Here is a 21,900-nt window from a genome sequence, read left to right on the forward strand (position 1 = left end):
TTGGGGGAGCGGGGCGGGCCCGGGGCGCGGAAGCGTGGGGTCGGTCCGGGGCCTTCCCTGGCGGCGGGGCCGGCGGCAGGTGAGTGCGGGGCTGCTGCCCGGCCCTGCCCCGTGCGGGAGGAGCCCTCCGAGGCCCCGTCCCGGTGAACCGAAGCCCGGCCCTCCCCGCCCCGGAGGTTGCCTTGCCCGCCCGCCGCCACGCCGGGGTGAGCGGCCCCGCGGCCGGGCCCCAGCCCCCGCCCCCGCCGAGCTCCGGGCGCTGCTGTCCCGCCCGCCCCAGGTGTTGCTGCTGGTGCTGCTGCTGCTGCTTCCCCGGGAGAGGAGGAGCCGCGGGCCCGGCCGGAGGCCGCGGAGTCCGGGAACCGTCCGCCGTCGGAGCAATGCAGGAAGGTAAGCACGGGCAGCCGGGCTGGGCCAGCCCCTGGCCGGCAGCGCACCCAGTGCCGCCGCCCGCGCGTTGGGGTCCCCGGAGAGCACCCGGGAAGCCCCCCCCCCCCCAGCACTCCCCAGGCGCTGGAGGCCGAGCATCCCTGTTTTCCCAAACCTCCCTTCCTCCCCGGGTGGGTGCCGGGGGCTCCCTCTTGCAGCCCGACGTGCCCGGCCGCCGGCTGGCAGCGTGGCTGTGCTCCCCACCCCGGGTTGTTTCCAGCTCCGTGTCCCTTTTCTCCACAGCCATTGTGATCACTGAGCAGCCCGTCTCCGTTGCCGTCCCGGTGGGATACTCCTTCACCCTGCGGTGCAGAGCCGAGGGCCGCGGGCCGCTGCAGTACCAGTGGTTTTGTCAGCACCAGGTAAGGGTGGGAGCAGAGGCAGCGATGGGTACGGCTCCGGACTGGTCCCTGCCTGGGTGATGGAACTGGTCCTCTGCGGGCAGAGCTGCTGGGAACCAGGAGGCTAGAAGGAGATGGGAAGAGGATGTGTGTGCACACCCAAGGCTTCTGCAGGTGCTGGGAGGGAGTATGCAATGGAAGAGCTCCTTCTCTTGCAGCCCTGCAGCAACCAGGAATTTCCAGTTTTCCTGCTGTTACAAGGGGCTTGCTGGTGCCTTCTACTACCAGTGCTGGGGGGACTTGCTGCCCACCACCTGTGTTTTCCCTTTAGTCTCTCAGCCAGCAGATTCCTGATGCCACGAAGCAGGACTTGCCCATCACTGCACAGCAGACCCAACTTTACACCTGCAGAATCAATGACCTTTACAGAAATGCTATCTTCTCTGACTGGGTGAAGGTGGAGGTCCATCAGTGTGTTGCCAGAGGTACAGATGTGTCTTCTAGCTTTTTTTGGTCTATTTTGTACTTTGTGCAAACATTGCATACACTCGTAGCTGTGATCATTTGTGGTTCCTAAGCCTGGGCTCCCAGCTCAAAAATAATAATACAGGAGGATTGGTCCAGCCACTTGAGCCTCCAGCTCTAAGCTAGACTTCTCTGTCCATCCTCTGGATGGTTCAGCTCCCTGTCATGGTCCCAACAATGCTGGCTTTATGCATCTCCTCCTCCTGCCGCTCACTTGGTGTGGGTTCCCTGGAGTTACACCCGGTGTTTGCCCATTAGTGTGGGGCAGAGGGACTGGAAGAGGCAACCTGGCTACTTCAAAGCCCAACAAAAAAATCACTCTGGGTGTGGCTGACCTCAGCCTGTTGACTTATGCCCTTGACAGGAATGGGCAAGCTTCAGGCTTGGGAAGCCAGAAGCAGGGATTTGCCTTGCTGTTTACTGTTGTGGGTGTTGCAGAGCAGAAGGGCACCGTGGTGACGTCCTGTGGGGTGGCATTTCTTAGTGCGGGTGGAAAACAGTCACTTTTCTGGCCAGACACTGTCTTCCTATTGAGTGGGGGGAAAAAAAGACTCCTGTTTTCTGTCCTGGTGGAGGGAGGACCACTTCTGTTTGCTGCTTCACAGGACTGCCCCCTCAGCTCTGGCGAGGAGAACCGGTCATTGTCCTCAACCCCACCAAGCAGTGGGTGGAGGTGGGGAAGCCACTACAGCTGCAGTGTGCTGCCATGGGGGTCCCAGCCCCCAGATACCAGTGGTACCGGAATGGGAACCTGCTGGAACACCAGAAGAAAAAAAAACTCTGGGTAACGTTGCCTTGGGGTAGTTAGAAGCTTTGGCTGCTGAGGTGGGTGATGGGAGAAGCTTGTTGCTGGATGGTGGGTGTGGGAGAGCCTCAAGAGGCCTTGGAGAGGCTGCTGAAAGTTGTGTCATTGTCATCCTGGATGTGACAGGTGGCGGTCCTGAAGCCTGACTTATTTTGGGCATGCTTTGAGCTGCGTAATCAGGTGCATGCCAGCAGAAAGCTGTCTCTCCTTGCCTGTCCTCATCTTTCCAGCCCTTGGGAAGCAGGCTTGTGCTCAGCTGTCTTTCCCTGTTGCATTGCAGGGCTGTGAGAAAGCGCTCAGGTATCACCTCTCTCGCTTTGGTAACTGACTGAAGGATGGTGGGTGAAGAGGGAATATGTTTTATGGGCTTCTTTCAAAGTGGTGGGGACTTCTTTAGGAAGTAACCGATTCATAGATGCTTCAGGGGCTCTTAGCATATCTCCTGTGCCTTTTTTGCAGCAGTGGCAGAAGAACAGCTATTATATATTTGATCAGGGCACTGCAGCATGACGGAGCTGCCGGGAGTGCTGTCTGCCTGCAGGAGAGCTGGAAGGAAAAAGTGGTTAGTCCTGACAGGAGAAAGTCAAGGAGGCAGCAAAAGGTCTGGGTTCATTTTGAGTCAGTGGCTGAATGTAAATCAGTGCTGTCTCCTCAATGTAAGGCAGACAGATTTCCTTCCAGGGCACCACATGAAGAGAAGAGATCCAGTCTCCTCTCAGTAGTGGTAGGTGATTTTGTAGGGGACGGTGGCCTCAGATTGCACTTTCCACAGAGCAGTTCAGCCTGGTGATTAGGAAGAGGGTGTTAATTTGATGGTGGGTGGTGCTGCACTGGAGCCAGAAAGGCAGTGAGGTCACTGTTCATGGAGATTTTCAGTACTTGAGTAGACAAAGCCATGGCCAACTTGACCCAGTGGTGGCTTCAATTGTTCTCTGAGCAGGAGCCTGGGCTGGAGAACCATAGCCAGCTAGGACTGCTCTGATTCTTGTCTGATGTCAAAGAGAGATGGTGAGGAGTTTCTCTCATAAGAGAGCAATGGGCGTGATCAGAACCTTAGAAAATGTTACTTGAGAAGAAAAACAGGCAACCTTCTGATGCTGCCCACACTGTCCTCCCCGTGTGGCTCCTGGGGCAGAGCACAGCCATGGCACAGGGTTTAGGAGATGCTGGAAAAAGAAGAGAAAGCATTTGGATAGAGGATTCTTGCACTTCAGAAGCTGGGGTCAGTAGCAGACCTTAGCATGTGGCCTTACTAAGCTTCTTAGGAAGATAAAAGTTGTGGGAAACCTCTTAGCTTTGTAAGGCTAGGAATCAGATCCAAGCAAGCAGCAAGAAAAAAGACTTTTTTATTCCAAGAACACGTGTGCCTTTGGCAGATACCAACAGGGGCAACAGGGGCCCACAAACTTTCACCACAAATAATGTTGTTTAACTTTTGGTCTGTTTAGATCACCCATGCCAAGGTCAGTGACTCGGGCACCTACCTCTGCTGTGCCTCCAATAGCCACGGGGAGCACTGGACCAACGCCGTGGATGTTCATATAGGTGAGCAGGGCCAACCCACCTCTGCTTTGCTGCAAATCACCTTCTGACCGGGAAAGCAGTGAGAGGGCAGACAGGAATTCAGTGCTTGCTACTGAAAGGGTTAACAAGGAGCCCAGTGCTGCCCTGTTACCCTGTGGCTCAACCTCTGCAGGGGAGCTGGGCTCCAGGGCATCGGATTAGAAATAGGGTGAGTGGCTCTGACATTTGCACCTTCCCTGGGCTAGGACAGATCTGACATGCTTTTATTAACAAAAAGAAAGGCCCTCGGTTTTAAACACCACTTCTGCCAAAGGTGAGGCACTTTGGAGCAGACAAGCAGCACGGGGCTCTGCTTTTCCTGTGCCGTCTGGGCAGCCTGGTGGCAGCTGTCACGGGGGCAGCCTGCAGAGCATGGCTTCACACCCAGGATATACTGGGTGCCATGATCTCAGTGGAGCTGCATGAGCCCTGCATGGTGCAGGCATCTGTCAGCCCTGTGACAAACAGGAGTCCTTGATAACAGCGTTCAGAGGTAGCGAGGGAAGAGGTGTCTGGAAAAGAAAAACACCCATCATCTGGGTGATGGGCTGTACTGAGGTGAAGGGTGCTGCTGGGTCCTGCAGCCTGTCAGAGATTTGCCATGTTGGAGCAGGGGGAGCTCTTTCAGGTGCTCATTGTGTTTATTCTCATCTTGCTGAGGTGTTGGTTTAAAACCACAGCCGGGTCTCTTTGCTCAGACTCACTCACAGCCTTGCTGAGGTGCAGTGCTGTGCTCAGATGTGCAGAGCTGGAAAGGATGGTGGCTATTTTGGGAAGGTTCAGGTCCCTCAGGCTGGCAGCCCAGGCCTGATGCTGCATGAGCTGATGGATCCTAGGGAGAAGATGGGTCGGGCACTCTCCACCTCCGGTGTGATGCCTGCTTTGGCTCGCTGCCTTCATCCTGCTGTGAGACAGGAATAGCACAGGATGGCTTTGCAGGCTCTTTACTCCATCTAGAGATTTTTCTGTGCCATAAGCTTCTCCTTCTTGCCTTTTGGGTTGGCTTGAAAATTGCTCCAGAGAGCAAATTGGTCCCATATAGCCAGAGGATCCTGCCTGCCTCTTCACAGCAGGCAAACTGGCAGCTGGGTCGGAGAAAGGGGCACAGGATCATGCTGGGTTCAAAGTGGAATGACTGGGTTGTTCTGCCAGGCAGCTCTGTCACAAGCAGGAAAGGATGAATGGGCTTGCTCTGGTGGTTTTCCAGGCATCCCTGAGAATTAGCAGCACTGATTCAGGTGCTAAAGGTCTTCCAGACCCTTGAGTTTTAAGCAGTTAAAAATAATGCCTTTGGGTTTTTTCTTTTAGAGCCTGTAGGGTTTTAGTGTATTCTCCTTGTCTGCGTTACTATTTTTGGGTTGGTTTGTTTTTTTTGTTTTTTTATTATTGTTAATTTAAATAGGAAAAGCTGGAGCTGTTAGGGTGAGGATGATTTTAAGAGGCTGGGAGTGCTCATTGAGAGTTCATGTGTCACATTTGGGGTGGCTTTTCTGAGCCAGAACTGCTAAAAGGAAGGGAAAGGCACATCAGGGTGGTGAAAGGCTCTGGGAATATTATCACAGTCAAAAGCAAACAATTGGTTTCCCCTGCACTGAGTGCTCATGGGGAGAAGCTCCCTGTTCAGAAGCTTGTGTTGATCTTGAGTAGTTGTGTTTCCTTTGCTTTTGCTGCAGTGAAGGAGCAGGAAAGTCACCTGGGGAAGTGCAGCAGCCCAGGCAGGGCTGGAATGAGCAGCACAGACCTGCTGATGGGTACCAGCTCCTCCCTGCTGGCCCTGCTTCCCCTGGCCTGCCCCTTCCCAGATGCCCAGGATTTCATAAATCCTCCCCAGATCACCACACCAGTGTCTGGTTAGCAAGAAGTCTATGAAGAACTTGCCTGAGAAGCATTGCTTGTGTGGCTGCTCTGTGGTGCTTGATCCAGCTTTGCTTTGCTGAGGGATATAGGGGCAGGTTTCAGACCTGAGTTAGGAGCTGGCACTGGGGTGCTGGGCCCAAGCTTAACATTTCTCTCTTTCTTTTCCAGGTGCTTGTCATTCTGAAAAGTTTTTTGGTGAGTACTGGAGTGTTTTCTTCCTGAGCAATTACTCCCTTAATTAATAGTCAGGCTGCAGGGTGGGCAGGAGGACAGGGCATAGGAGTGCTTTTCCTGCAGAGACTGCTTCAAGCCTTTGTGCCCACATTGTCATGGGCTCCATGCTTCTGGAATCAGAGTTCCAAGGCACAGGATGAGTCTTATCCCCTGCCAAGCCCTGGGTAGTCTCAACAGGCAGAGGAAGATTATTCCTAGTGAGTAACCCAGTCTTGACCTCCATGCCCACCAAATGAGTATAAGAGTGTTGTTCTCATGAGGCCTTTTCCTTTCCTTGAAATATGTCCTCAGAGCAGGGCACAGCTCCTTGCTCCCATCACTGCTGAGTGTTATAAATCTGGTTTTCCTACAGTGAAAAGTGAGGATAAAATGACAGCAGAAGCCCAGGGTTTCTTCTTCATCCCAATGAGGGAAAGGACCAGCCTCGGTGTTAAGAAAAGGTTCCCCACCTCCTCCCTCAGCTGAAGGAGGTGAGACCCTGCCTCCTGCTGAGCATTTACAGTTTCATTGCTTGGTATTTCCACCAGCTACAGGCAAGGTAGCACTTTTAGTGGGCAACAACTGCTACCAGCATCATCCCAACCTGATGGCTCCCATCACAGATGTGTTTGAGCTGAGTCGTCTCCTGGAGCATCTGGGCTTCCAGGTTGTCTCCCTTCTGGACCTGAACAAGGCTGAGATGGTGTCAGCAGTCAGTCAGTTCCTGCAGCTCCTGGAGAAGGGATTCTACGGTAAGGCAAAGCCAGTAAGGTAAGGTAGCCAATGGGTGGGTAGTAGTGGCTGATGCCAAGAAGGAGCAGGGATTTGGCAATTTTTTCAGATGCCTATTGAATTAAAAAATAAAAACAGAAATTGAACTTGCCTTCAGAAGGGGCAGAGGAGCCCCGTGGGACAGTCTGCAGCAGTGCCAGGCCTGGCAGAAGCCCCCAGGGAAATGCTGTTTGTTTGGGTTTGGCCAGGTTGCAGGCATGTAAAGTAGGTATTGCTTCTCCAACAGCATAGTCTCGTGTTGAGGTCTGGGGGACCCAGTGGTTCTGATGGCAAATGGGACAAGTTCTTCATTTTTCCTTAGAGGAAAAATTGAGGTGATTGACTGTCGGTTGTCCCCACCATGCTTCTTTGTGAGGAGAGGAGCTCCTTTTGAACCGTGGCTGCTATACGCAGCCACAGTTTCCTCATTTCTCTTTCCTGATGGTCTAATTTGAGCCTCTGACAGCCTTTTTGCAGAAGCACATTCCCAGCTGCAGATGGCTTTGAGGTTGGGCTTTGAGCTTTTTGCACGCTGTCCTCAGTGGAAAGCGTTCCTCAAACACAAAACCAGCTGAGATCTTGTGGATCTTAAAGCAGGTGTTCAGATTTGATGGCGAAAGGAGCTTTTTCAGGGTTTCTGAGGCCCTCTCAGCATTTCAAGGCTGCCTTGAAAACACCAGGCAGATGTTGGTTTTGCATCCAGACCTTAGGGCGAGACTTTATCTTCCCTTCTGGATGTCACACCAGGACACTCACACAGAGCAAGGCAACAGAGGCCAATTCCACCCCGGCACTCAGTGTCAGGTTTGGAGGTTGTGCAATGGCCAGGGACATGGCCACGAGTGAAATGGTGCAAAGCCACCTTATTCTGGGAAGCACTGACTCACTTGGGGAGGGGCTGAGCTGGCAGGGAAGGGCAGGACACGGTTGTCACCGTTCCAGCCAAGCGTGTCATCTGATGACAACATATTCCTATGACTTCACTCACAGCTTCCTTTTGTGGTTACTCTCTGAAATCCCCTTACAGCTCAGGCTTTACCTCCTCTTCCAGGCCGGAGTCATTCCTGAGGAGGCTGCTGTGCTTTCCCACCCCCTCTCCATCACTTGTGGCATTTTGTCTGTGGCGTTCCCCTTTGTTTTTGTAAGCCTTGGAGAGAAAAAGGAAGATGTGGAAATGGCAAACCTCTCATGCTGTCATGCCTTATTTAAACTTCCAGTGTTTGTTGGGGTTTTTTTTTGTATTCATGGCCACTGATCTTCCTGGCAAAATTGATTTTGGCAGGGAAAACATTAGCAGCTGAGTTACTGAACCTTGATAAGCCTCAAGTGTTTGTTAGGCATTGCCTTGTCAGGGTGGGGATTCTCTTTGTGGTTTTCTAAGCTGAAGGGTCTACTATTATTTGGAGGCAGTGAGCCCCAGCAGATGCTGATTCCAGCAGCTAGACTGAGCTGAGGACTCGTGCCATAAATGGTGGCATCCAGAGCAGTTGCTGGGACCTTGGGTCAGTCTGCCTGCTGGTTTCCTCAGGGTTTCTCCATCTGAAGTGTGGTGCCTCCCAAAAAGTCCCAAGCCAAAAAAAAGAAATGTCAGCCACGCAGCAAGAGCAGGAAGCTGCAAGTGAAATACTAGGAATGTGCTGTCACGCCGTGATGAGGCTGCACGCTGACATTTCCTGGGTTATAAGCAGTGCCTGGAGCTTCCCCTTTTTAATTTGGTACTCGGAAGCTGGTCTCTGATCAGCAGTTTTGACACAGATGTGGGAAGAGTCTTGAAATATTAGCTGGGAATTAAAAAAAAAAAACAAACCTTTCCTTCTCCAGGCAAATTGTTGGTTTCCTCTTCAGGAGGAGAGGTCGAGTCCGGGAAGGGTTTGCAAAGTAGCTCAGCTGTTGTGAAACTCTTGTCTTATTTTGATTTGATCCCAAGCTTTTGTGGTGTCTATGGTGCAGGGAGCACTTGGTGCATTCAGGGTGCAAGGACTCAGCAGCTAGAAGATTAAATGGTTAAGGATTTGTGTTGGACTTTTCTGTAATTTAGGTTTTTTAATGAGCATGACTGGTGACATCACCTCCCTTCCAGGTGCAGGAAGGGAGGCAGAGAGTGGAAAAGCCATCCAAGCTCAATGACTTGAGGGGCTAAACCTGAAGTGCCTGCATCTGATTTTTCCAGAAGTCCTCCTGTTTTATACTCTTTTGTAGTCTTAGGGGAGTTTTTTGTGGCTTGGATTTGCAAGTTATGAAAGTTTAAAACTTCTGCAAATCAGAGCCCACTGTGTCTGGCTGGTGATCCTCAAGAAGAGGAAGCCAGACCTTGTGGGCATCTGTGGAAACAGCCATGTGAGCAGCTTTCCATTGACCCCTGAGAATAGAAAGCAGAGGTGACTTGAGGCCTTTTTCATGATGAGATCATGTTTTCCATCCTCCAAATGATGAGATCACGCTTGCAGCCCTTCAGCTCCTGCCCCATTCACTGTATCTCTTGCAGCATCAGGGATCAAAGAGAGTGTCCTGCAAGCTGCAGGGGGAAGAACAGGGAATAGAAAATAGGAGGTTACTCAATGAAGCGTGGGCTTTGGGAATGAATCTGACTGAAGAATTTCTCCTGCTTTTGCCTCTGAGCCGATTGTTCCCATTTCTGTCCTCTCACTCCTCTCTGTCCCTCAGATGTGGTAGTCCAACTGTTGACATCATCTTGTGGAGCTATTTTATTTCAGTTCCCCAAGCTGGCTTTCTCCAGCATGCCCCAAGCAGTTGTGTCTGTGCTAGCAAGGGGTAGCAGGCACTGTGCCCCTGCCTTCCAGGAAGCTACAGCCCCCGTGCAGTGGGATCCCCGTGCAGAACAAAAGTCCCTCACTGAACATGGGATGGAGAGAGACCATCTTGGGCCATGCTGAGCTCTTCAGTGCTGGCTTTCCAAAGTGGGTGTCATCATGTTGCCTTCTCTTGTGAAGGCAAAACCTTTACAAAGCTTCACATGCTCAAGAGAAAAACTTGAAACCAAAATTCTTGTTGGGTGTTGGACTGCACAGCAGCACCTGGAGGAACTGACTCTTCTCCCACCTTACAGGGCTGGTGTTTGGTCTGAGGTTGTGGAAGGATGTGGTCCACATCTTCGTGACATCTGGAGAACTTTTCTCTCTCTCTCTCTCTCTCTCTTATTTTTCCCACGTTAGAGGTGTTTGAATAGAGACAGACATTTGAAGGCTGGAGACTGTTTCCCATTGTCATTGCTACTTTCTGCTCCAAAACTAGGAAGCTGAGGAGCTCCTCATTTAAAAGGCTGTTAATGCATTTTTCATCATGGTAAAATACTTTGCCTGTTGGTACATTGCTGCAGGTTGCTGAGGATTAACCAAAACTTTATACAAAGGTGGCATCAGGCACGGTGGCACAGATGGTTATGGAAACATGGGAGCCCAGTGACTTTGGGGTCTCCTGACAGATGGTTCTGTAAACCACATGTGCAGGAGAGCCTGCAGGGGCTGCTTCCAACTCTGCTGAAGGGAATGGACTGGGAAAAAAAAACCTGATTTTTGTGAGGTCAGCCTAGCTCCAGTTTAATAGGTGCTGCTGGCTTAGGTCAGCCCTGCATCAGTATCCCCAGAGGACAGGAGGTGGGACATGGCCACAGGGTGCTGGTTACAGAGCTGCAGGCTTGCATCCTGACTCATCCTCTCCTCTCCCTGTTCCCAGCTGTATTCTACTATGCTGGTCATGGTTATGAACATTATGGGAGGAACTACATGGTCCCTGTTGATGCTCCACAACCCTACACCCCTGAAAACTGCATCAGTGTGCAGAGGATCCTCCAGAAGATGCAGCAGCAGCAGACGGCCCTGAACCTTGTCCTGCTGGACACCTGCAGGAAATGGTAGGGTGCTCTTTCCCCTTCCTTGCCCAGGATGGGCAGAATGTGGCATTTCGAGGGGTTGGGGGAAATGACCACCAGGCTCAGCCCCAGCTTCTTGCAGGGAGCTTCTGCACAACCATGTAGGGTGTTCCTGTGGGTTGCTGTGTGCATGGCCCCCGTTCTGCTCTTGAGCCCAGGCCTCTTTCAAAGGGGCATGTCATAAAATCAGCGAGACTGCCAGGTCTTGCAAGCTTTCCTGAGAAGTCATGTGTGAGCTGCAGAGAGCATCAGATCTGCTGGAGAGAAGGGGCTGGAGATCCCCACTTGTTTTTTTGGGGGTGAAGAAGCCTGTAGAGGGGTGGCTCTGCCCCGATGGCATAAACTGATGGCTGAAGCTCAGCACAGGGCTTGTCTTCTGTGTGTGTTGCCCACACGCTCAGGCTGTGATTGTTCAGCTTTACCACAAAGATCAGAGCTCCCCCTCTGCTCTGGTATCCGCCCTGCAGCGTTGGGTCCCCAACACGGGAAGGACCTGAAGCTGCTGCAGTGAGTTCAGAGGAGGCCACGGAGATGATCCAAGGACTGGGGCAGCTCTGCCTGGAGAAGAGAAGGCTCCTGCCAGGAGGGAAACTTTAAAGCACCTGCCAGGATCTTAAAGGGGGACAGGAAAGCTGGGAAGGGACTTTTTAAAAGGGCCTGTAGTGACAGGATGAGGAGGAACAGCTTTAAACCAGGAGAGGGGATATTGAGATGAGATATTAGGAAGAAATTCTCTGCTATGAGGGTGCTGAGCCCCTGGCCCAGGCTGCCCAGAGAAGCTGTGGCTGCCCCATCCCTGGCAGTGTTGAGGGCTGGATGGGGCTTGGAGCAACCTGGGCTGGTGGGAGGTGTCCCTGCCCGTGGCAGGGGGTCAGGAATAGATGAGCTTTAAGGTCCCTTTCAAGCCAAACTGTTCAATGATTGATGATGGGGTGATTTTAAGAATTGCTTCCCTGCACTGCTGAGTGCCCCCCTGGCACCTTGCTGCCCTTCCCACCACAATACCACGTTGGGGATGGCTTCCAAGCAGGAGCAGGGCTTCTGGTAGCCCACCTGAGAGAGGCTGGTGTGTCATCTGAAGGTTGTGCAGGGATTGCTAAGGTGAAAGGTGACAATCTGTGAAAGAGTTTTAAGCTGAGGTTTCTTCCGTGGTGTCACCTGTAGTTTCTGTGCTCCATGGAGTCTTAGTGGTGCTTTGGGAAAAGGACTTAATGTGAGATCTGCTGTGACATTTAGGCACAGTTATGTGGCTGGTTTTTTCTCCCTTCCCCTAAAGATTTGACACTTCTTTCCTTCTCTTTCCCCCAGTAAGCACAGTAGGTGTTATCCTGAGGCTTATGGGGGATTACTGTAGAGGCTCTCTCCAGAGCTCATTTTTCTTGAGGAGTCACCTCTTCAGCTCAGCAGAGTTTGGATTTTATTGTTCTGTGGGTTTATAGCCTTCCTTAAACCAGGACTCCTGGAGCCTCCTTTCCCCAGAGCCTTTTGGTTGGGCTGATGCTGCAAGTCTGTTGATGGTTGGTGCAGCTGTGCATGAGGCAGGAAGAGCCCTGTCTGTGCTCAGAAGGCTCTCACCCAGCGCAGCTCTTCACCCCGTGTGTTGGCACCAGGAATGCCAAGGCACTGAGAAACACATCCTGCTTTGCCAAGTGGTGGCAGATGTTCAGCTTCAGCAGAGGAGGAGCACAGAGTCTGTGTGTAGCCCATACATTCATGTGCTGATTTGGGGTGGGTGCAGTCGATTGCCTCTTCCAGGAATTCCCTGATTTCTGAGGGTTTCCAGCGTGTGCCCCTCAGGATGGGAGGACACCATCTCCTCTCTGGGGTGTAGGTGAGGATTGGGTTGCATAAGGTGTGCTGCATAGACAAGACATTTTGGGGCCTGAAGCAGGAGGGAGTGCTGTCAGCTCCTGTGCTGTCAGCTCACTACCTGTGTTGGATCATGGTTTGGAAATGCTGGGGCAGGGCACCACAGCCATCCTGTCCATGGTGATGCCTGCTGGTGCCATTATGAAAGGTTTGCATCAACTCAGGTGGGTGCCCTCAGCAATGGGACAACAGGACCTCGGGTTGTTTTGGGATCTTCTGTCTCATTTTGCCTTGGACCTGGAATCCCAGATTTTTGCATTCATTCAGGAGCAGCTGAAAGGCCAGTGAGCCTCTCTTCACAGTCTTGGGATTTAGAGGTGTATCTTTCCCACATTTTCTTTTTTTCGAAAACTTGCACACTCCATATGAATGCTGCCACTGAACACCTCCAGACTGTGCCACCAGCAGTAGTTAAGCTGCTGGCTGCTGGTGATACAGCCATCCCTTCTGCTCTCCTTAGCATGCCAGCTTCAGGCCCAGGAAGCTGGGCTGGAATTGGAGAACATGGGATAATGCCACCTCTGTGCCTGGCTCTTACTCCTGTGTGACTGGGAACAGCTCCAAGTCACTGGTGTAAACTGGAGGAAGGTGTTCCCCACCCTGTTCAGTCTGGCTGCAGTTAGATGGACGAGGCTTGGCCATGAAGCTCAACCATGATGTCTTTTTCAGTGGAAATGAGAACTGTCACCTCGTATCTACCTGATCTTGGAAATATTTGGGGCTTTGAGGCCCGAGAGCATGTCCTCAATCCCATCTCTAAGTGAGCTCTGGAGGTGCATCAGCCATAGCAGGCTGTGGTGTCTTGGGGCAGAAGGGGTGTCCTTGGTCTGGAAGGGAGCTATGGGGCTCTCCAGCCCCCTGGGACACTGGGGACTGAGCTGAAGCTGTGCAATGTGTGCACTGCCAAGTCCTTTGGGGACAGTTGTCCCTTGTGCTCTGCACTGTGCTGTGCCTGGATGTGACCCAGCAGCCTCAGGAGGGAGGAGGCAGGGTTTCACCCACAGCTTCAGGCTCTCCTGCAGGTCCAGGAGCAGCTCACCAGTGCAGATAGGTCAAAGCTGGCTCTGTCTACTCATCCTTCACATGGTTTAGGTTTTTTGTAGGACTCCTCACTTGCTGCCCAGGTAGCATGGGTGGTTCTGTTTGACATGGATGGATTTGGTGGAGCACCCGGGCTCTGTCCCCTCCAAGCACATGCTGACAGGATCCTGCCTTTGTCTCCTCTTCCAGGTACAACCCTGAGTGTGCCCTCTCCCAGGTACAGCCGCTGGCACCCTGGGGCAACACCGTTTATGGCTACGCCACGTAAGTGCCCTTGGTGTCCCCATGTCCCCACGCTGTGACACAGGACTGAGTGCTGGCACACCTCTGGCTCCTCACATCTTGTCATGCTTGGTGGCTTTGGAGGCTTGAGAGGGCTTTGCTTGTTTCCTCTGGCTCTCACCCTCCATCTTGAGTGTTCCCTGTTCAGACACTTTATTCCTCCTGACGTCACCAGTGGCAGCCTGGGCATCTGTTACAGGTTGTGCCTGAAGGTGGCATCAGCTCCTGCGAGCTGTTCTTCCACACCTGAGCCCAATTCCTAAGGCACCTGTGGCCACAAGCATCTCACCTGGAGCCTTCTGAGATGAGGATGAGTGTTGCTTACAGCTCCAGTGCCAGTTCTCCTGGCTTTTCAACTGCAGTCACACACTTAGGCTAGCAAAAGAGGCTGTGGTCTGCTTCCCTGTCCCTCTTCACCATTTTTTTCTGTTTTAACTCGTTTCCCACCCTCTCTGGGTCCACTTTGTGCCATTGCATGAGAGCCTAATTCAGACTCAGCCAGCAGAGTCTGGATGGAGTTGGAAAGCTCTGAGTAACCCCCAAGGCCTTGTTGTGTCTCAGAAAAGTGAGGACATGTCCTTACTTTTGCAGGAGTGAAGATGCAGAAGCCTACGAGTTGCAGGATGGGGAGTTCAGCTCTGGTATCTTCATGAAATACCTGAAGAAACATATTCTGCAGGAGAAGAAGGTTACACACATGCTGGAGGATGTGTTAGAAGGTAAGGGGTGAGATAGAAACCCCTTGGTTCAGTTACATGGGTGAGAAGAGATACCAGAAGAAGCCAAGTGCCTCCACCCCACTCCATCGCAGCCATCTCAAAAAACCAAATTGCTGGCTGTGCCCTGAGCAAGCTTTTAATAACCTGGTAGCAGTGGGGCAATGGAGCTGGGAAAGCAGGAGTCTTATGAGGAGAAGCTGAGAGAGATGGAGGAGCAAAAGAGGCTGAGAGGAAACCCTCTCACTCTCCAACTGCCTGAGAGGAGGTTGGAGCCAGAGAAGGGATCAGTCTCCTTTTCCTCAGTAACAAGTGGCAGGACAAGAGGAAATGGCCTCAAGTTGTGCCAGAGGAGGTTTAGAATGGATATTAGGAACAATTTCTTCATGGAAAGAGTTGTCAGTTGTTACTGGCCCAGGCTGCCCAGGACAGTGTTGGAGTCCCCATCCCTGAAGGGATTTCAAAGCCCTGCAGATGTGGTACTGAGGGGTGGTGGTGGCTTTGGCAGTGCTGGGTTAACATTTGGACTTGATAATCTTAAAGGTCGTTTCCAACCAAAACACTTCTGTGCTTCTTTGGTTCTGTGTTCATGTGCAGCCTGAGAGGCAGGGTGATAAGTAAGGAACCTGGAGTGGCCCTCCTACCTCCCAAATCTCTTTCTCAGACATTGGCCGGGATCCCTTGGTCACTGGGAAGCAGGTGATGGAGATCAAACACACTCTGAAGGAAGCCAGGTCCCTGACTGACCCCATCTGTGCCTCAGGAGCAGCTGCTGAGCGTTGGGGATGCAGCCAGGGTGAGCCATGCAGGGCACAGCAGGGCTCCCAGGAGGGAGGGAAAGGGGCTCTCTGTGTCCCCCAGGGGATACGGGGTCTTGGTGGGACCCTCTGAGGAGCCATTAAGCACTGACTCTGCTGGCCTTTTTGTTCCAGAGCCAGTGTGTGAAATGGTGACCTTCCCCTGTGGGGCACGGGTAGAGCTCCACTTCCACAGACTCTTCTCCAACGTGATGCACATTGGGGCCAAGCTGCAGCCCCCCCCAGCCCACCTCACGGACACGTGTCTGCTGCTCTGCCAGCCCAACGTGAGTACTGCTCTGCCAGAGATGCTTATCCCTTCCTCTCTATTCCTGCTGGGCTCCTTTCACAGAATAATCTGGGTTGGAAAGGACCTCTGAGATCATCAAGTCCAACCCTTGATCCACTCCCCCCGTGGTTCCCAGCCTATGGCACTGAGTGCCACGTTCAGCCTCTTCTTAAAAACCTCCAGGGACAGGGAATCCACCACCTCCCTGGGCAGCCCATTCCAATGCCTGATCACCCTCTCTGGAAAGAATTTCTTCCTAATATCTTAGCTAAACCTCCCCTGGCAGAGCTTAAGCCCAAGCTCTCTTGTCTTACTGGTAGCTACTTGTGAGAAGAGCCCGACCCCCCCCCTGGCTCCAACCTCCTTTCAGGGAGTTGTAGAGAGTGATGAGGTCTCCCCTGAGCCTCTTCTTCTCCAGCCTGAACACCTCCAGCTCCCTCAGCCCTTCCTCACAGGACTTGTGCTGGATCCCTTCCCAGCCTCCTTGCTCTTATCTGGACCTGCTCCAGCACCTCAATCTCCTTCCTGAACTGAGTGGCCCAGAACTGGACACAGGACTCAAGCTGTGGCCTCACCAGGGCTGAGTACAGGGGAAGAATCCCTTTCCCCAGGGCAGAGGAGGGAGGGGAATCCCAAGGGCTGGGAAAGGCTCACCTCAGGTGCAGAGGGATCCTTCGCTACCTCTGATGCCAATTCTCCTCCTTGCAAACCCCTCTGTGTGTGCTTGGTCCTCATGTCAGTGCCCCATGGGCTGCCTGCCTTGCTCCTCAGGCATCACAGCATGGGTTTGGTGCCAGTTTGGATGCCAGTATCCAGTTACTCCTTTCAGACCAATTCCTGTCCTACCTGATGAAATTAAATTGTGTTTCATCTGCTTGTGATGAAGAGCCTTTCTGTGTTCCGTGTTTGGAAGCAGATCTGGCTTTTCCAAGGGTGCCTTCTTAGCCTGCTGTGCTGCTGTATCTTGATGCAGCAATAGATCCTCTTGTGCTTATTTCCCCTTGAGCCCCAGCACCTTCCCTGACCCTTCCTCACACCTTTCCTAACAGACCAGGCGCCCAGCATGGGTCTTTGCTGGTGGTCTCAGTGCCACACCATGGATTTAATTTGCAGCTCCTGTTTGGTAACCATCTGCCTTGGTTCCTCTAGACCTTGTGCTGAACCATAGCGTGATTGTGGTGGATTTTTTGTCCTTTGCTGCTGCCCTTAAGTACATTGTGGTCACTGATGCAGAGCAGTGCATCCCGTGGGAGGTTTGCAGCCAGATCCTGCCCAGGATCAAGCTGGAGCATCCTTTCCCCTCCTGACCTCCCTGACCATGCATGAAAATCATGTGTGTGTGCCTGTGTGAAGGTGTTTGTGGTGGGGAGAAGGGATCTCCTTGGTTCTGCCTCCAGAACCAAGCCCTCCCCAAGAGGCACTGGGGAGACCAAATAGGGGAACCCAGAAGAGCCAGGGTGGTACGATTGCCCATCCAGTTCTGAAGTCCCCAGCATCAGAAGGACACAGAGCTCCTGGAAGGTGTCCAGAGCAGAGCCACTGAAATGCTCAGAGGGCTGAGCACCTCCCTGTGAAGCCAGGCTGAGGGATTGGGGTTGTTCAGCCTGGAGAAGAGAAGGCTCCCAGGTGAGCTCAGAGCAACCTTCCAATATCTGAAGGGGCGACAGAAAGCTGGGGGAGGGCTTTGGACACGGGGGGGTAGGGAAAAGATAAGGGGAAATGGTTTAAAACTTGAAGAGCGGAGATTCAGGTTGAACATTAGGAAGAAATTCTTTAATCTGTGGGTGGTGAGACACTGGCACAGATTGCCCAGAGAAGTTGTGGCTGCCTCATCCCTGGACGTGTTGAAAGCCAGGTTGGATGGGGCTTGGAACAGCCTGGTCATGCAGGGGGGCTGGAACTGGCTGAGCTTTAAGATCCCTTCCAACCCAAACCATTCTGTGATCACTTTCCTGCTCCCCAGCAGTGCAATCTCACACTGACCTCCAGTGGTGTCTGCTGATGTGGCAGCAAATCCTTCCATCAGATTGCAATTTTTCTGCCCTAGGTTAGACATCCACAGCCAGGGCCACTCAGTGTCACCTGTGGGACCGGAGGGAGGTGCAGGAGGGCACCTGGCTCCTTTCAGGATTTGGGCAAGCTGGCTGTGTCCTCACCATGGGGGTGTTGAGGAGTCTGTCTGAGCCACACAGGAACTGGGGAGAGGCAGGAGCTGGAGGCTGACAAAACCAGGCTGGATGTGAGGTGCATGTTGTCAGCCCTGGGGAATCAACCCAGGGATACGTTTGGTTGAGGAAATGGTGGCATTTTGCCATATTCTGCTTAGCAAAGTGACTTAAGCAGAGAGCCTGGGCTTGCTGTAGGACTTGCCAGAGAAAATTATGGTGGGATTTTCTGGCATTGATACTAGAGCAGAAAGGAGAGAGGATGCTCTAGGAAATATGTAGAAAGAAATTATGCTGAGATCTGAGGCATTCCCATTATTTTTTGCTCTGTACTGTTTAATTGCTGACTTGAAAAAACCGCTTATCTTGGATCTCCTTGTTTTCAAGTCACTTGATCTGCAGCTATTTGGCCTCTTCAGTCACCCTTTCCCCAGTTTATTTAGAGTATCTGAAGCCCTGGGCCAGCCAAAACCTTGGTCTTGCCAATTCAGGGGCATCATCTTCATTAAAAAATGCTTTCCACCCTGGGAAAACATTTATAAATAATTATAAATGATCTAAAAATACTAATTTAGAAAATCCTTTTGTCCATTTCCTGAATCCTGCAGAGCCAGAATGGGTGAAGGAGACTAATGGAAGGAAATTCTTGCCTGCATGCCCTGTAATTAGATTGTGGAAGTCCTTGGCAGGGGAGGAGGCTGGGGATTTGAGCAGAGTGCAGATACTTGTGGATAACTAGATGCTGCCAGCTGAAGGGCTTTGAATCTCACATGTGAGGTCTTTAATTGATACCTCGAGATTAGGTCACTGCTTGCCCAGGTGAATGTCTGGAAGGTCACTAGGCTGGAGAGCTGTGATCCTCTGGGATATGGCCCCAGAGAGATGAGAGGTCCAGAAGAGCTAATGGATTTTCAAGCAGAGGCAGTAGGAGACCTGCATGGGAGTGCTGGGTGCTCCTGAGTTCACATGTGACAAAGAGGTGAGCAAGAGGTAGAATCAAGAGCAGGTGACATAGGAGGGCTCTAAAGATTTGGTTCAAGCACACAGGCATGGGGTTAGGAAAGCCAAAGGCCCTCTGGAAATCAATCTAGTGGAAACAAGAGAGGCTCCTCCTACAAGTATGACAGCAGCAAAGTGAAACCCCAGCTCCAAGAGGCTGATGAATCCTTGGAGGAGCCAGTCTGGGGGAGATGGCTGGTCTGGGGATGCAGCAAGGGGAGGCACATGCAGAGACAGCAATGGGGCAGCTGTGGAGAGGGCTGGAGGAGAGTTCCATGGCATCCCCAGGTATGAGGGAGAGGAAGAGTGGGAGTGTGACCATGAGGAGGACTTCTGGCCATGAACAGTTTTTCTCCTAGTGATTAGGATGTCATGGGTATTAGAAGTATAGAAGGGTTCAAAAATAACTTTGACACCTTCGTAAGAGTCTGTAAATGCTCCTGAAAGCACAGACTCCACCTTTGGCTTGACAAGTCACTGATTTTCCCGTGGCAGGAGGCTGGCAGGGCAGGGTCACCCTGGGCAGGGCTGGCAGCACCCATGTCCTCTCCTTCCTTAAGCACGTGGAGGATGGAGCTGGCTGGATGCATCCAGGCTGAGCTGCCTTGGGTCTTTCTGGTCTCCAGGTTTAGTTGAACCTGGCTGCTGAGCTCAGCATAGCAGTGAGGGCACGGAGGTGGGTGGCAGCAGGTACCTGCTGTGATGAGCCAGGGCAGGAGGGAGCAGGAGAGGGCAGTGTTTATTTTCAGGCTGCTGAGGAGGCTCCCTGGGCAGGAGAGCTGCCCCATCCTCCTGGGAGCTGTGCCTTCCCCTGGCTGGCTCACCCCTCTCTCTTTCTGCCAGCTCCACCCACTGCCCTGAGCTTCAATAAGCCCTCTCCAGTTTATCTTTCCAGTAATGAGTTGCCAGATGTGGAGATGGGATTTGGCTTTGTTTTTACAGTGATAAATGGTATTTCTTCAGGTTGCTTCCAGTGGACCTGCTGGATCAGCAGTGGTGTTCACTCCTGCTCTGCCAGCCTTGCACACAGGTGTGACTCTGACCCCTGCAAATCCCAGCCAGCATTTGGGATCCAACATTTTACCTTCTACACCTAATATTCTGCTGGCCAGAAACAAATTGCTTTGGCTGCTTGTGGGCAGCAGTTTGAGGAAGGTCTGTGAAGGCTAACAAGAGCTCCCCAAGGTTCTCCCTGCAGTGTCCTGCATTCTTCTTCATCAGCATGCCCAGTACAACTTCTTGTGCTGAGAGTGAGGAAGTTTTGCAAGGGCTGAGCCCTCCTTGAGCACCACTGGCTTTATCTGTGGCTGCTGTGAGCCTGCCTGGGCTGTTTGGTTCCCATGGCCAAAGCCAGGCCAGCAGGATCACACCATGGTAGTTTCTAGAGCCAGGTGGTGTCCTGTGGGCTGTTACCCCTCCTAGAGGACTCAAATCCAAAGCAAGATGCTTTTTCATAAGGCAACTGTTCCCTTGTCCATTCTTGTGCTATTTGTAGTTCCAAGATACGATCATTACTGAAGAGGGTTTCATAAAGATGGGGTTTTGGGGATAAATTTGGGTAATTCAGCAAGAATTTCCATTCTGTGTAAGGGCTAACTCAGCACTTGGGGCACCTCAGAGCTTCCTCCAGCTCTCCCCTTGGTCACCCTGCTCCCTTTCTGACACACTGTGGGTGGCTGCACACCAGCTGTTGCTGCTCTTTGCTCTCCTGAAAGTCCCTTTTCCCAAATTTTCACAGTAGATGCCCTCAGGGGATGTTTAGCTGGGCCTTCCCATTGATCCACACAAGGCAGGTGTGTAAAATCTGTCTTTCTCTTGCTTGCACTCTGCAGTACTTCAGGTGTGCAGCATTTCTACCTGCCAAAGTGCCAAGGCCAGCCCTGGGTGCTGCTGTGTGCAGAGCAGCAGTGTGTTTGGTGAGCATCTGTGCCTCCATGCCCATGCTGATGTTGTTTCCTCTTGTTTTCCTGGCCCAGGAGATGGACAGTGTGGCTGTCCTGAGAGAGAGACATCTGGACCAAGTGGAGACCCTGCTGGCCTCCTTGTACAAGCAGGAGGAGCTGGACTGTGTCTTCCCACTCTGTGGACTACAGAGAATTCAGGTAGAGAGCTGATCTCCAGGCAGATCTCCACGGTTCTCCTGCACCTTCACATGTCTGGGAATCCCCATTCCCACTGCCTCGAGCTGGTTGTGCCCCTCTGACCCCCTGTCTTGTGACTCCATGCAGACCATGCCTGGAACATGTCACTGTATCATCCAGATTAATGTCAAAGGAACTTGTTGATCACTGAAGGCACAAAAGCCATCCCTTTTCTCTTGGCTTGCTCTGTTTTTCTGTGCTGCCCAGTCAGGGAGGCTGTTCCTTGCCTGTGTCAGCCAAAGGGAGATCAGACTAGTCCAAGTATTTGAGATGAAGGATGTCTTGCTAGGCTGTGTGTTTGCCTGAGAGAGTGGCTCACAGACTGGCCAGGATCTCAAGCAGTGGGAAGCTTTATCCCCTTCCATCAGGGTGGCAATACCAAGCCTGATCCAAGCTATGCTTCTTTGGCACACTTCAAAAGAGTCTCAAACTACTTAAAGACCATGAGAGGCAGAATTGCTGGTCTCTTGGCTTGTCTTTTCCAGCACATTATCTCTCCCCAGATAGCAGTGTGCACCCTGGTTCTTGTGTGATGTTTTTTTTTCCCCTCTAAGACCCAGCCAGCAGATCTTGCCAGCTGCTTATCTGCTCTGCTCCACACAAGCTCACACCAAAAGTTGCTCTTGAGCTGCTGCCTGGATCTGCCCACGGTGAGCTCTGTTTGCTGAGTGTGTGACGTTCCTCGGCATATGGCAGCTCTTTCAGTCCTTGATTGTTCCTGGAGCTTTTTTTGAACCCTTCCCAAGAGCTTAGCTGTGATTTTAAGTGCAGATGTGAAACCTGGCCCCTGCCTTGCCTGCCAAAAATCTTCTTCTTGCTCCGTTATACATCTCCCTGCTTTGTATGGCCAAGTGCCTCAGGCAGAGCCCCATGCTAGAAGGTTCACATGCAAGGATTTTGCTGCCATGAAAATGGTTATTTTCTGATTTCTTCACCACCTGAAGAAATTCTGATTTTTTTTAGATAAAAATCTAAAATAGTGCTAGACTGCAAATGGATCCCTGTGCAGTGCTGCTGTTCAGAACTCTTGGCTTTACTGTGCAATGTGTTTTTTAGTTAAGTGATTCCTTGCCCTCCCCTTGCATGCTTTCCTCTCACGTCTGCAGCAGTCCTGTGCCACGGCCAGGACAGATTTTATGCTTTTACTTGTGTGGGTGAAGCTTGCCTGGGTGCAGTCCCTCTCCCCTCCTTCTCTCCAGCATCCTGGG

At 52.2% G+C, this 21,900-nt stretch overlaps 1 protein-coding gene across 6 annotated transcripts in view; it reads left to right on the top strand.

The window, feature by feature from the left end:
• LOC139800907 (mucosa-associated lymphoid tissue lymphoma translocation protein 1-like) overlaps positions 1-21,900 on the top strand; it is a 24,493-nt gene continuing 2,593 nt past the window's right edge. Inside the window, exons 1-14 of one of the 6 annotated variants that reach the window (XM_071754522.1) lie at positions 3-390; positions 673-791; positions 1,102-1,255; positions 1,901-2,079; positions 3,549-3,645; positions 5,689-5,715; positions 6,357-6,485; positions 10,198-10,375; positions 13,493-13,567; positions 14,177-14,304; positions 14,966-15,097; positions 15,234-15,385; positions 20,528-20,653; positions 21,247-21,342. In XM_071754522.1, the coding sequence (XP_071610623.1) occupies positions 381-390; positions 673-791; positions 1,102-1,255; positions 1,901-2,079; positions 3,549-3,645; positions 5,689-5,715; positions 6,357-6,485; positions 10,198-10,375; positions 13,493-13,567; positions 14,177-14,304; positions 14,966-15,097; positions 15,234-15,385; positions 20,528-20,653; positions 21,247-21,342 (1,602 nt within the window). In that variant the 5' untranslated portion in view covers positions 3-380. Of the gene's footprint in view, positions 391-672; positions 792-1,101; positions 1,256-1,900; positions 2,080-3,548; positions 3,646-5,688; positions 5,716-6,281; positions 6,486-10,197; positions 10,376-13,492; positions 13,568-14,176; positions 14,305-14,965; positions 15,098-15,233; positions 15,386-20,527; positions 20,654-21,246; positions 21,343-21,900 lie in introns of all 6 variants that reach the window. The other 5 variants (XM_071754521.1, XM_071754524.1, XM_071754525.1 and 2 more) reach the window with 5 other exon arrangements.

This window comes from Heliangelus exortis, chromosome 11, assembly GCF_036169615.1.
Source record: "Heliangelus exortis chromosome 11, bHelExo1.hap1, whole genome shotgun sequence".
NCBI lineage: Eukaryota > Metazoa > Chordata > Aves > Apodiformes > Trochilidae > Heliangelus > Heliangelus exortis.